The sequence below is a fragment of the Diorhabda carinulata genome, chromosome 8 (assembly GCF_026250575.1).
Source record: "Diorhabda carinulata isolate Delta chromosome 8, icDioCari1.1, whole genome shotgun sequence".
NCBI classification, from domain to species: Eukaryota; Metazoa; Arthropoda; class Insecta; order Coleoptera; family Chrysomelidae; genus Diorhabda; species Diorhabda carinulata.
In genome coordinates, this window is record NC_079467.1 from 14,584,762 (window position 1) to 14,598,146 (window position 13,385).

Genomic DNA, 13,385 nt, shown 5'->3' on the forward strand with positions numbered 1-13,385 from the left:
AACTTGCATAAATAAAGTAAATTATAGAAAACTACGTGTGCTGGATATAAACATTTCTTTCATGAGAAGTAAGGAATCGATTTCATCGATCAAAGTATGTATGATCAAAGCATGACTATTGCATAGGCGGTGTGATTCTAATATACTGTGTGCAAATCCAGAGGGAATTTGTTTTTTATATTCTTCATTAATCATACCTAGCTTATACATGCAAGATGAGCTTAGTTTGGATTAGTTAGATCATTTAATTGTGAACAGGAAAACCAAATATAAAAGGTGTGTAATATCTACTTTTGCTTAAACAGCCATCACTCCACTGCAGCAACTTTATGTGATTATTCTAAGGCTTTCGATTGTATTAATAATAATATTCAATTCAACAAATTGTAGTACTACTGTTCCACGGGAACACCTCTCGTATGGTTTAAGTCATACATTACCAGCAGAAGTCAGCTTATAAGGGTTGATACAACGATGTCTTCTTGCAAGCCAATAGAATGTGGAGTGCCATAAGGCTCAGTAGTAGGCCTTATTTTGTTTCTTCTTTTTATAAATGACATCGTCTATCTAGACATCAGTGGTAAAATATGTCTATTTGCAGACGACACTAGTTTTTCTTGGAGCAACCCCGATCTCAGGCCACTTCATAAGACCATATCTAGTAACATAATCACCCTTAAATCATGCGATTCTAATTATCTGTCTCTCAACGTTTCTAAAACTAAAGTTTTATCATATGAAAATACATTGCAGCCTTTGTCGAATCTGTAAAATTCTTAGAGCTTATTCTGAACAATTCCTTGAAATGGGAGTTACATATTACCGCCTTATCTAAAAGATTAAGTTCCTCCTGTTTTACGCTGAGATCGTTTCCAAAGAACTGAACTTATTCATCTCCTTAACAGTTTATTATTACCTTATCATCTCCGATATGCCCTTCCCTTCTGGGGTACGTGTGGTGCGATTCAATTTGAGTGAATCTTCAAACTACAAAAGAGAGCTGTTAGATATTCACTCGGACTAAACAGAAAGGCTCACTGCAGGGACTTCTTTAAAAGATTAAAAATTCTTACCCTTTTTACTTATTTTCACATCTTTAAATCCGTTTGCCTAATTCGTAAGGACGCTTCGTAAGCACGCTTCTCCAATTTCAGAAAGATCGTTGCACCTATTCCACGGTCAGAATTAGTTAAGGTCTCAATATTTTACAATACAAAAAAAATGCACTTGGCCATTGAAATCTCTTCCCGAATTCAACGATAATTTGAGGGCGTATGTACTGGAAAGTGCCTTCTATCCTGTAAACGACTTCTATTCTAATAATAATATTTAATTCCGAGCATGCTGCATACTGGTTTAATTTTTGCTATGGACTTATACATATTATTACCTATTACTATTACCTATAATTTTGTTACTCATTGTGGTTTTCTTTTATTGTATTTGTATTTTTAAGTTTGTTTTTCTCCAACCATCAAAAAATGTTGAAATTTTTGTACTATTTTCGGGCGCAAAAGCCATCAATTCCCTTACCGTACAAAAATTTGCTCGTTACTTAGCAACACTTTTAATCCTAGGACTAAAAGTAATTGCATTTGAGCTCTCTAATTGAAATTTGAAGAAAAAAACATTGTCTCTTACAAACATAGTAAAACAAACTAATTGGGCAACTATATATAGGTATTTATTTGTTATTTATAGTTACTTTGAATGTACAATTGGAACAATTTTTGCCAAAATTCAAAGTACCACTGAAATTATCACTAACAATTTTCGAACAACTCAAAATATTCTCCGTAACTGTTGATGAAACATTCGAGAAGATATCTGAACAGGTACTTGTACCTTCTTTGTCAGGTTGCAATATTTTTCTGGCAGTATTCTTTTTGTTGATACGTGATTCTTCAATAAATCCTTCTGCTACCATACTCGATTTCCAACTTCTAAGTTAGGTAATCGCCACCATCAATAAGAAGTGTAGCAGATGTTCTTCTTAGCGAATGTCCAGTATACTCCTTCCAATTTTCTAACGGCACTAATTTTGTGAATACAAACAACCATTCTTTGACACTTCCCATTAACATACTTCAAAAATAAACGACGTTCATTTTTATTTGATGGTCGTAGTGCAACGTATTTTCGAAATAAACGCAAATAATTATCGCCTATAATGGTAAACAAACGAGGTTTCTTGTTTTTTGTCTGCAAAATTTTTACGACCAGTACCGAGTCCATATCCTCAATGTCATCAATTTTCAAATAAAGTAGTTCGTCACAACGCATAGCCCCTCCAATTCTTAATACTAGAATAACCTTTATCATCAAATATCAATTATCAGGTGCCATATCCAGGAACCGATCCACTTCCTCCTTTATAAAAACCTTTGCCTTTTTAACATTGCTCGTAATTTTGAATATTTACTAATATCCACACCATTTTTGATACCCAGTATGCATCGCAACATTGAGTACTGTGACCAAAGAGTGGATGGCTTGACGGTCTTCGTTAAATTTGAGAAATACACCATAAGAACACTCTCCGCATAGTTTTTCACATTTTTTTCTATACACCAATCCATGAATCGTTGATATGCAAGTTCATAAACTTGGCGAGATTTGGGTGGCAAAAGATTTAGATATACTGCTTCGGCACTTTCCAATATATCCGCAGGTATATTTTCATCGTGTTTGGGATTCATTTTGAAAGCAGCGTAAAAACTACTACAAAAATTATCTCGCAATTTAGCATTCACTCGGCTGCGCTGCGCTCCGCCTCGCAACTGCAAATATTGCTCGTAAAAAAATATTCACTCTTAATCCTTATAATATAATATACTATTTTTAGTTTTTTCAAGCTTTTGTCTACAAATTGTAACAATTTTTTGACAATAAAACATTTCTCTTTCTCTCTCTCTCTCTATAAATTTACTTATGTAAGAAATGCAATCTTTCACTCCGCCCGAAATATTTCTTGGGTGCCATCAACCATAACATGTAAATTGTTGACGTTTAAAGAAAAACTTTGAGAAATGTATTAGTAAAAAACTTTTTTAATTCGGACTGTAGATTAATAATTTTATAACAACTTTTTTGATTGATAAAAATAATTTCGAAACTATTTGATGTCATTATCCTAATTCATCATCATTTTGATACAATAACAATTAAAAAACATTTTGGGGCATTAATTGGTTCAGAATACATTCTTCTCGGATTGCTAAACAGACCCATTCTTTATTTTATTTTTCAGTTGCTATAACTAAGTCTTCACCTTACTAAGGAATGAATGAATCAGTATTCTACCCAAAACTATCCAAACTACCCAAAAAAATTATCAAAAAATTATCTACAATCATTAGGTTTACTTCTTTCATATTCTTATATTCACTATATTATTAAGATTATATCTTACTGTTTATTTGTAGTATTCAACTCAGTTAAACTGTTACTGTTTATTGTTTTGTATATTCTTCCCATTCGTCAATTGGTCCTTGTGCTGTTGGGTGGTGCAAATGAAATGTAAATGAATTAGCCTGTCGAAAAGAAGTGAAAGAAGTGAATACACTTATACACTGTTGCTAAAAGATTTAAGGTCATATCCTACAAATTACTCTAACTATTTGCGGATGAATGCTAGCAAAAATTCTTGTCACTAGTAACAAGTATTCTACTGTTATATCATCCCAAACACTCGGCATAATTATACCGGAGATATGAGAAGCTATCTACAAGGTTATGAGTAAAGTAGTGAAACCATGAAAATAATGTGGGACCGCGTAATTTAAAAAAAAATCCAATTAAAAGAAACAAGTAACATAAGGCTTCCAGTGAGTTTGAGACTTTTCTTGTCTCGATCCGTTCTCGTCTTGGTTTTACGAGACAAAATATTCTTGGCACAGTTTAAGCGATATTGAGATCGTATACGTTGCGGTCCTAGAAACTAGTTGTTTGCTTCATTAATTTTTTTTTCATAGCACACTTACGAGGTATAAAATTATTAGCACTATCATATGAATTCAATTTTTTCACCGTACGAACACAATCTACAAAATATTAAATAAGATTATCATCTGTAGTAAATTTTCTTTAAATTTCTGTAATATGATATATAAACAAGGAAGTTTAGTAATCTTCGTATTATACCGTTTAATATGAATCTCTAAGAAGTCAAGAAAGTAATACTGAAAATAAGAACAAACATTATACAACAATCTTGTAGTATTTATAATTAGATATGACCATTTTTTGATACACTGATATACCATATACCATAGAACTTATACATGTTTTGGACATAACGGTAAAAACCACAACTGAGTGATTTTCAAATAACGGTTTAAAAGATACATAAGTTTGGAAAAAACCAGAATGGAATGAGATACTACTATTACATATTGATTGTGTTAGGTATTTCTTTTTATACTAGACTTAGTATCTTTAAAAACAACTAATTATATATAAATACTACTCATATTCTAGATGTTTAAATAACAATTCTTTGAGAAACCTATCGTTTTCATTGGTCCAACAAAAACTCAATACATGTTTTCGAATAAGAACGTCCAAAAATCCTATGAGAAATGGATATTATAAAGGTTACTATAGAGGAACTAGAGCTGGCAACACTGCATTTTCAATGTCTCCATCCCTATACTCGTGAGAGATATTTAAATTCTCGATTTTTTTTATGTCTTCTACCTCTACTACAAAATGGACGTGATTTTAAGTGAAATAGTTGGATACGTTATGTCTCTTGCGTAACTAAAAAAAGAAAGTCAAAACGGAGAACGTGGGGGACACCTTATCTCCTTTGAATCACGTTACAGTGAATTCAATTTTACATGATCATCTTCATGCGAAAAAAAATGTCCTTGTTGAATGCGCTTAACGATTCCCAAAAGGCTGAGGGAATAAGAATCGCGGGGGAAACGTTAGAAATGTTAAATAGACATCGTAATCTTCCTAAAATTTTAACAAATGATGAAACGAACATACGTACTGTTTTATAATATTCCTATCAACCAGAACAGCCCTGTGTGGATGCACGAAAATTCATTAACACCTACGATGGCGTAAAACAAAAGATCTGTCAAAAATGTTTTGTACACAGTTCTCTTTCGTAGTACAGAATTAGTGCAAGCAATTAAGCTCAAACTTAGCAGCAAACTCTTACACTACAAAATGTTTACATGCATTCCTTGAGTCAATCAATATTCGCGGCAGTTAAATGATGTGACAGTCATTGAACATCCACCTTATTCGCCTGATTTGTCCACGTGTGATTACTGGTTATTCTTGGTCGACGTTTATAGGTTGAAGATAAGATAGATGAAATAATTCATTAATCGGGGGAGGATTTTGCATTTTGGAGTCCTTAGTCTAGTTGAAGTTCCTTTATTAAAAAATTATATCAGTTCCATATGTTAATTGCTTAAACACCACTCCACAATACAATGTTATCATTGCAGGTTTTTTGAGGAATTTACTTGGTTCTGGTCTTTCAGCCCACAATCATGACTTTTTTACAGTATGTGAAACTGCATCTAGATTACATTCGCGAAACAAAACAAAGCGATATATTCAGCCAACCATACTGATCCTAAAGCATGAGGAGAGAATGACAGAATTATTATTGACGTTTCGGAGAGTATTGGACTTTTCTCAAATTTAAAATTCATATTAATATTTTGTTTTCTTTCACCCTTGCGCCTCATGGGAGCCTTCGCCCACAGATGTAGGTGATGATTACTTAGAATATAACTAGAATTATTTTCCCAATAAGACTTGTAGGTACCTTGTATTATAATATTATAACCTCGCCTATATATAAGCACAATATCGGAAGAAATGTCATAATATGAGAGCAGCAACAAGTAATGATGATTCTCTTAAATTATATCTTGGCCATTCTATCAATAGTATATAATTTAAATACCGAAGTATATTACCGACACAAGTTTTTTCTTTAATATATCACTGTTAATAATAATTCACTTTTCAATTAATCAGTCAACTATAAATTGTTTTTTAGGTTAATTGTAGGTAACGGGTCTTTTAATCTTGAATCATATTACACAGCATTATTCAAAACCGTTCATTTCTTCGTGGTAATCTTTCATACATTTTGACACAAATATAAGCCCCTCTATAAGTTTCTTAAACTCATTCATTCCTCTATTCGGCTCAATATCCACTTTCCCTCAAAGACTTCCGTTTCCAATACGCTATTTTTTCTACTTCCTCCAGTGCTGATCTACTGCTACTGATTTTTCCATGTGAAACTTCATTCATGTAAAATTATACATACAACAACTATGTTATCTCCATTACTGGTAGATTGTCGTCAAGATTAAGTGTTTATAAAACCTTGTTATTTACCTTATTCAGCTAAAATAACATGGATCGAGAACATCATACACGATTAGCACAATAAGTTTTAGAATGAGTAAGATCAGAATTAAAGGTATTGTGATAAGCACTTATTCATTCTTGAATTCAAGAATGTCAAAATTATTTTACAGTAAGGACCAAAATATAAATCACAAATTTATCACGGAATTTCTAAAATAAATGGAAGAAATCTGAGTCCATTATGATTTGTATAAGATTTTGAAAATTAATTGAATTAGTTGAAGAAATAGCGGAAGAAAGCGGACGTAAATAAAACGAAAGATGATCGCAATGAAAGAAAAATTACATAAGCAATTAAAAATCTACTACTTATTACACGATATTGAAGAAAGTAAGTTTCAGTTACGCATGCGTTACAGATCTATGACGTATCAAACATATGCCAATCAGAAGATCTTATTCCTTTCTCCATCGTCTACTGGGTTAGGTGTGATGAAGTTCTGGAATGCAAGAAAAATTGGGTGAAACAATGCGGCAATAGCCTTTTTAATGGTTTGCTCAGCGCACGCTCGTCCGCCATGTTTAAACGGCGGCAATATGAAAGTTTCAGGCACTTTTTCTGAATATGGCCGGGTAACAAGTTGTATCACCTTTGTCACCAATAAAATTAAATGAAAAATTAATTGATGGTGCATCATTAGTGCATCCAACAGTAGAAGCTCATAATTGTATTCAATTAAAATGTCATGGACGTCCTCAAGGTGAAAATAAGGCAGAATTTTACTGACAAGTGAAACTGCATTCTTCTGTAAATATTTAAAAAAAAATCTGACCCCTAAAATTAATTGTTAATTTTTTATGGTACAGAACGCAATTCGCAACCGTATCCCAGTAGATCCAAGTCTAGACAAATGAAAGTGGTTGAACCTAGAACAACACAAGCAACGAAATCGTCAAGCGGTAAATAATAGTCCTTCGTTGAGTTTCCCAATGGTATGGAAAAATTTCCATCAACAAGTTTGCCAAAATTATTTGATGAAGCTTCTATATATGACTATCTGATTTCAACTTGCAAAGTAGAGAAAGAAAATTAGAATTCTTGTGATGACGATGAAGAAAATGAGTCAAACATTTTAGATTACAGCTACTAGCTACTAGCTACTTTGTCCAGGTTATGATAAATTCTGAAAGTCTTTATTTACATGATCAATCCCTTGGAACCGACCATCACCTCGACCACAACGCTTAACTCACAAATCACATTTACTTGGAACAAGTGTTTAAATGATTTTTCACTATTGTTTTACTATGTTTTTGACGGTATTCCAAACAAGGTTTTGGGAAACTCACAGAAAAATATTGATTTTCTTAAAAGGATTTACTTCGCGTATCGCTACGGCATACTCCATAACAACAATGTTTTTTTTGCAACTTTTTTTATTAGTAACATTTTTTATTTCAATAAAAATACTTGTTAATTTTTTATTTATAAATATACGTTCATTTTAATTTCACTGTTTTTAACAGATAAGCAATTTCCTTTACTTTTTTTATTATAAATTGTATAGAAAACGTAGTGTGTATCGTATGTTTATTTGTAAAGTGCCCGAAAAACATGGCGGAATTTGAGACATGCGCAGAAAATGTTTTTAACTATTTAAAGATCTATTGCAACATGTCATTCAAACCAAGAGGCGTGGAATGCTTACTACAGGTGTTGTGCTGCTCCATGATGAATCTAGATGCAAAGCATTTGCTTTGGCATAATTTGGCTGCGAGTTGGTTGAACATCGAGTGTGAGTTCTTTTTTTTTAAATAGAAGATACTTACTTTGCAAATTTGGAATATGGAAGAAGTGAAGAGATGTAAGTGGAATTCGAAAGTTTTATGAACGAGAAGATTAGAAAAATCTAGAGAATGACAGCATGAGAGAGGAATTATAACGATAGAAAAGATTCGACAATGAGAAATAAAATTAAAAAAGAAATTAAAATGGCAAAGAAAAGAGGCTTCAGTAACAAAATCAGATCGATGGGGGGAAGAAGAGAAAGAAAATAAGAAGACAAAGTGTTAAGAGAAATAATATAAAAATAAGCAGAAGACATATTGTGAACATGGGAGGAGTTATCGAAGAAAAATTCAATCACATAAACGCAAATTATACGATAATTGGAGGATAAGGGAGAAAATCAATGAGAGGAAGACTGGAAAAACAAAAATTAATTGATACCCATATACACAAAAAAGGACCTAATGAATGAAAACTACAAAGTAATACGCCTATCCTGAGTTGGTTCAAATACATATACGATAATCATAGAAACAAAGTTTAGCAGAAACATTGATGAGGAAATTGAGGAGGCATATAGAAAATGGGAATCTCTCGAAAATTGATAGAAATAACAAAAGGAATAAATATAAAAGGTCTTAGACCACTTTTTCTTATACTACACATGGAATCAACATAATGAATAATGGAATGAACATAAATAGAGAAGTGCTGTAAACTGGAAAAAAGAATTTGCAGCAGAAATCTAGAACCGGTGAAAATAGATGGAATATAGTAATTGTAGCAGATAATAAAAAGAATATATAAAACCGTGAGAGGTAAGGTTCAAACAGATGGAAGAAGATATAGGAAGGAGAGGGAAATAACGCAAGGAGACACTCTTAGTCCACTTCTGTTTATACTAGACATAATTAGGATAATAAAAATGATAAAAAACATTGGCTACGGAAACGAAGAACCGGTGAAAATAGACGCAATAGTTAATGTATACGATACAGTGAAAATAGCAGATATATTTAAGAAAATGGAAGAAAGATAGACATTTGGATAAAAATAATAGAAAACTTATAGTAAATAACCAATAATGAAAGAGCAAAAAAAGTACCACATTTGAAAACCTGTGAGTCGTTTTCTGAGAAGGTATAAAAAAATATAGAGATAGCGAACAATGCCCAGGAAAACAAGTAGCAGAGAAAGGAGGAAGAAAAGGGAAAGCAATACAATAAATGAATTACGTTGCAAAGGAACAGAGTGGAAAATGGATAAAAAGAGAGTGAAAATGAAAACTCCAATACTCTGATGCTTGAAAGGACTCAAAAAGTTGTAAAGAAGAACAAGAAAACAAGAATCGTTAACGACGAAAATAGAAAAAACAACCAAATTGGTTTGTCTATTTTATTGGTATCAGGATAGATAGGATTCCAAAAAAATTACTGCAGACTAAAATTAAAAATAAAGAAGAAACCCCAGACTGAAAACGATAGACGAAATAAAAGAAATGGTTTTAAAAAACGAACAGACGTATAAAAATTATGACAAGAAATGGAGTTTACTGAAAGCTGAACTGAAAACTGAACCCTGAAAATGTGAAAGAAGATATGAAAATATAATATGGGTTTAGTTACATTATCAAGATTTCTTTTAGTAAAGATAAAGATGAATGTGTAAATTAGTTAAAAGTATTACCAAAAAATTATCAATCCACTCTGCTAGGCGAGGAGGTACATTATTAGCTTAAAGATAAAATTCTCTTCAATTGTACATCTCCTCTTATAGATAGACATTAGTGTTCAAGAATATCTCTCAATTCATAAAATGTGTTGTAAAGTAACTTGTTAATATTTCGATTTCTCTTAGGTTCATGAAAAATTGAAACAATTGTATTAAATTAATTCAAACATCTCTATCCTTAAAAATTACAATTATTAAAAAATAATAGAGGGATTTTTTTCATTATTTTGTTAAAACGTAATGAATGTCTCAATGTCTTTTGTATTTATTGCTTTTGAGTACTTCAAAAATTTCATATTATTCATGTTTTATGTTCACCTCACAGGTACTCACGGGGTCCAATACGCATAACAACCTAATTTAAAAACATGTCAACTGAAGCCTTGCACAGAAAACAAATCCTATACATTGTCATACATTCCTAATTTTTAAAAAAACTCATATTCGTCTTGCTTTTTCTGCAACACCAAAATGAAGCAAACTACAACTAGCTTTAAGACAATATCAAGACCGAGCATTAAAGGCTCTTGCAATCGTCCAGTTTTTTCACTATTTTCATTTGTTCCGAGCTTTTCATTCTAGGGAAATATTTGAGCCACAATATAATATGAAAATTATCTTTAAAAATGTTTGTCAAATTTTCAAAAATTTATAGTTATTCTATAATATTATATATTATTCTGGCTAGGGTTTTTCTGACAGAAAATGTGCAAAAAGAATAGAAATAAAGTTATTTGGATGATAAAAAATATGTATAAGGGAAAAAATGGTTAAATGTATTGCTACTTCAATTCTATTTTAATAATGAATTCATAAACAAATTTTTAATTCTTAACAATGAATTTTTATATTGCTTCCTTTTTAATGATGATAAAAATATTTGTAAAAACTGTTGTATAATTATAAAAATTTTTAGCACATATATGGTAAAGAGTCGTCCTTGTCTTGTCCTGACCTGGGAGCCCTGATGGAAGTTAATATGATTCGAGAAGTTGCCTTGATTTATAAATTATAAATTTTGGTTAGTATCTTACCATTGAAATACTTATTTTCAATATATAAAAAAGGGCCGATACTATTTTTTGGTTAATAAAAATTCCTAATAACATCCTATTTATATATAAGCAAATTTAATTGCATGTGCGTCGATTTTGGGCACTTACTTAAATTTCTAGAAACTTTTCATAATATTTATACCAACATTACTTCATTCCTCTTTTCTTAATCCTTTACTTTACTTCTAATCAATTAAAAACTAAATTGCCTCCAATGAAAATCTACCAAAAAATGCAAAACCTGCAAAAATATGGGTGGATCAAGACCACGTATGGACATAGCAAGACCAAGACTGTGACCAAAATTAACCTGATATTAGTCTTGATTTTGCATCAACTCATCACCTACAAAAAGCATTTCAAAGATTAAGAAAAGCTCTGGAATAAATATCTTATATCTCAATATATCTTATATTTCTTTAGTTTTGAAAATAAAAATAAATTTCATTAAAATTTCTTTAATGAAACCTTCTCCCATGATTTTATCCAGTTTTGTTATTTAAATTTTTATTATGATTGTTATTTTATCGTTAATTAGTTCAAATGGAGGTTCTAACTTTTTTTATTAATAGTAAGTGCTTGAAAGCTACTTATTTTCTGGATGTTGATAGCTATAATTTTTAGCTTATCTGAATTCCAGTTACATTTTTTTGATTATATATAATTTATTTGTTTACGTCTATAAAGAATTTTTATTGCTCGGTTTTTTTTAACCCGATAATTTTTTATCGAAACCTGTCGCTGTTTATGATGTTTTCTCAATCTATTTCATCACATATCGTGTAGTTCGACTTCGATTTTAATTTTTTTAATCAAAATCATGTTTGTTAAGTATAAGAATCATAACCTATACTAAGCTCATCATATTTACATTGTATAAACGAATCTAAATACTGCATAAAAATAATAAAATAAATAATAAGTTAAACCGTTCCTCAAGTTGAAATTAATAAGACAAACAACAAAGATATGTGTAACAACAATCAACTTTTTCCTAGTAAAATATTTATATATATAAAACAAATTTACCTTCATCCACGTGTGTTCCATGTTTTAAATGATGTAAATGAGCGTAATAATGATGGTGGTGTAAAATACACTCCAAATCCGTACAATTGAGCATAATTCCAAATCACAATATATCACAATAATTTCCACAAACAAAAAATCACTACGCGCTATTTACTAACGGCACACTTTTCAACAATAACAAACACTTAAAGAATTCCTATAATTCAAATAATAAACAAATAATGTTTACACAGTCCTTTAGTAGGTATTTGTTAATCAACAGTTTTAAAACAAGCATGTGTTACTGGCCTCTTAAGGAGACTCACCGTCTCGTTAACCACGATCCCGGTAATGATTAGTCGAATCAGGTGATCGTCCTTAAAGGTCAGGGCTCTATAAAAAAAACCAAAAGTCCTGTAACACTCCGATGCACATTTAAGACTGTCTAAACGAGAATTACACTCTGTACTAGTGGGTCACATTCGGAGATAGACTAGGTTAAGTCCATCGGTCTATGTAAACACTCGATATCGCGGTGTGTTTTGTTACTGTTAAGAATATGCATGAGCAACTGTGCACTCGGATCAAAAGAGATAGAAGGTTAGTTAGCAAATTAAAGACATCGAGTCAGTGTGTGTGTGTGTGTCTGCACGGGGGACGGATTGATTAAGGGGGGACGTTACTTTCTAAGTGCAAGCTAAGACCCCTCTTCTTAGATATATTATTGTTATTACTATTGACATTGTCATTAAAGAGAATATCTCATTGAAAACTGTGACAGGGACGTAGATAAAATAGCGTACAAAGTGATTATAATTTATAACTGAATATACAGGTAGAATCTATTTCTACGGAATCTAGAGGGCAACGATTTTGCACCCGAATGATAAAGAGACGGCCATAAAGTTCGAGACTAGTAAATATATTTCGGGGAGTATATGGGATTGTCTCGATCACGCAAAATTTATTCTTGGATTTTCATCAATTTAATTCTATAGTTCTCCCTTGAAATTATCGACAGCTTTGATTGGTTTCAATAACATTATAAGCACTGTTATTTTATCAACAACGTCAAAAATTGATAGAAATTGAAACGATTGATCTGTATAACAGCCAAATGGATATAGAATAATCAGCAAATATTGCTTATATGTAGTTGCTGCCATAAAAATATTGGAAGAGTATGAAGCAATACTTCAAGTAATGGAGCCAAGCGAAAACTTCTTCTGCATCATCAAAAACCGTGATTTTGCCGTACGAAAAATCTTCTGTATTTTAAATCTCCATCAAGCTTATAGTGTGCAGATTCCATGCTGAAATACACCCTCATAGATATTTCCATCTATCCTAAATGGTGGCGAATTTACAGATTGGCAGTCTGCGGACTATTCATCTTTTGCCGCCTCTATTAACATCTTAAATTTGATATATTAGTTCACAATTATTCA

General features: G+C 31.6%; 1 protein-coding gene across 1 annotated transcript in view; it reads right to left on the minus strand.

Annotated features, from left to right (window-relative positions):
- LOC130897396 (uncharacterized) overlaps positions 1-12,587 on the minus strand; it is a 650,875-nt gene extending 638,288 nt beyond the window's left edge. The window contains exon 1 of the mRNA XM_057806229.1: positions 11,956-12,587. Within this exon, the coding sequence (XP_057662212.1) occupies positions 11,956-12,049 (94 nt within the window). The 5' untranslated portion in view covers positions 12,050-12,587. The remainder of the gene's footprint in view (positions 1-11,955) is intronic.
- Positions 12,588-13,385: the final 798 nt, after the last annotated feature.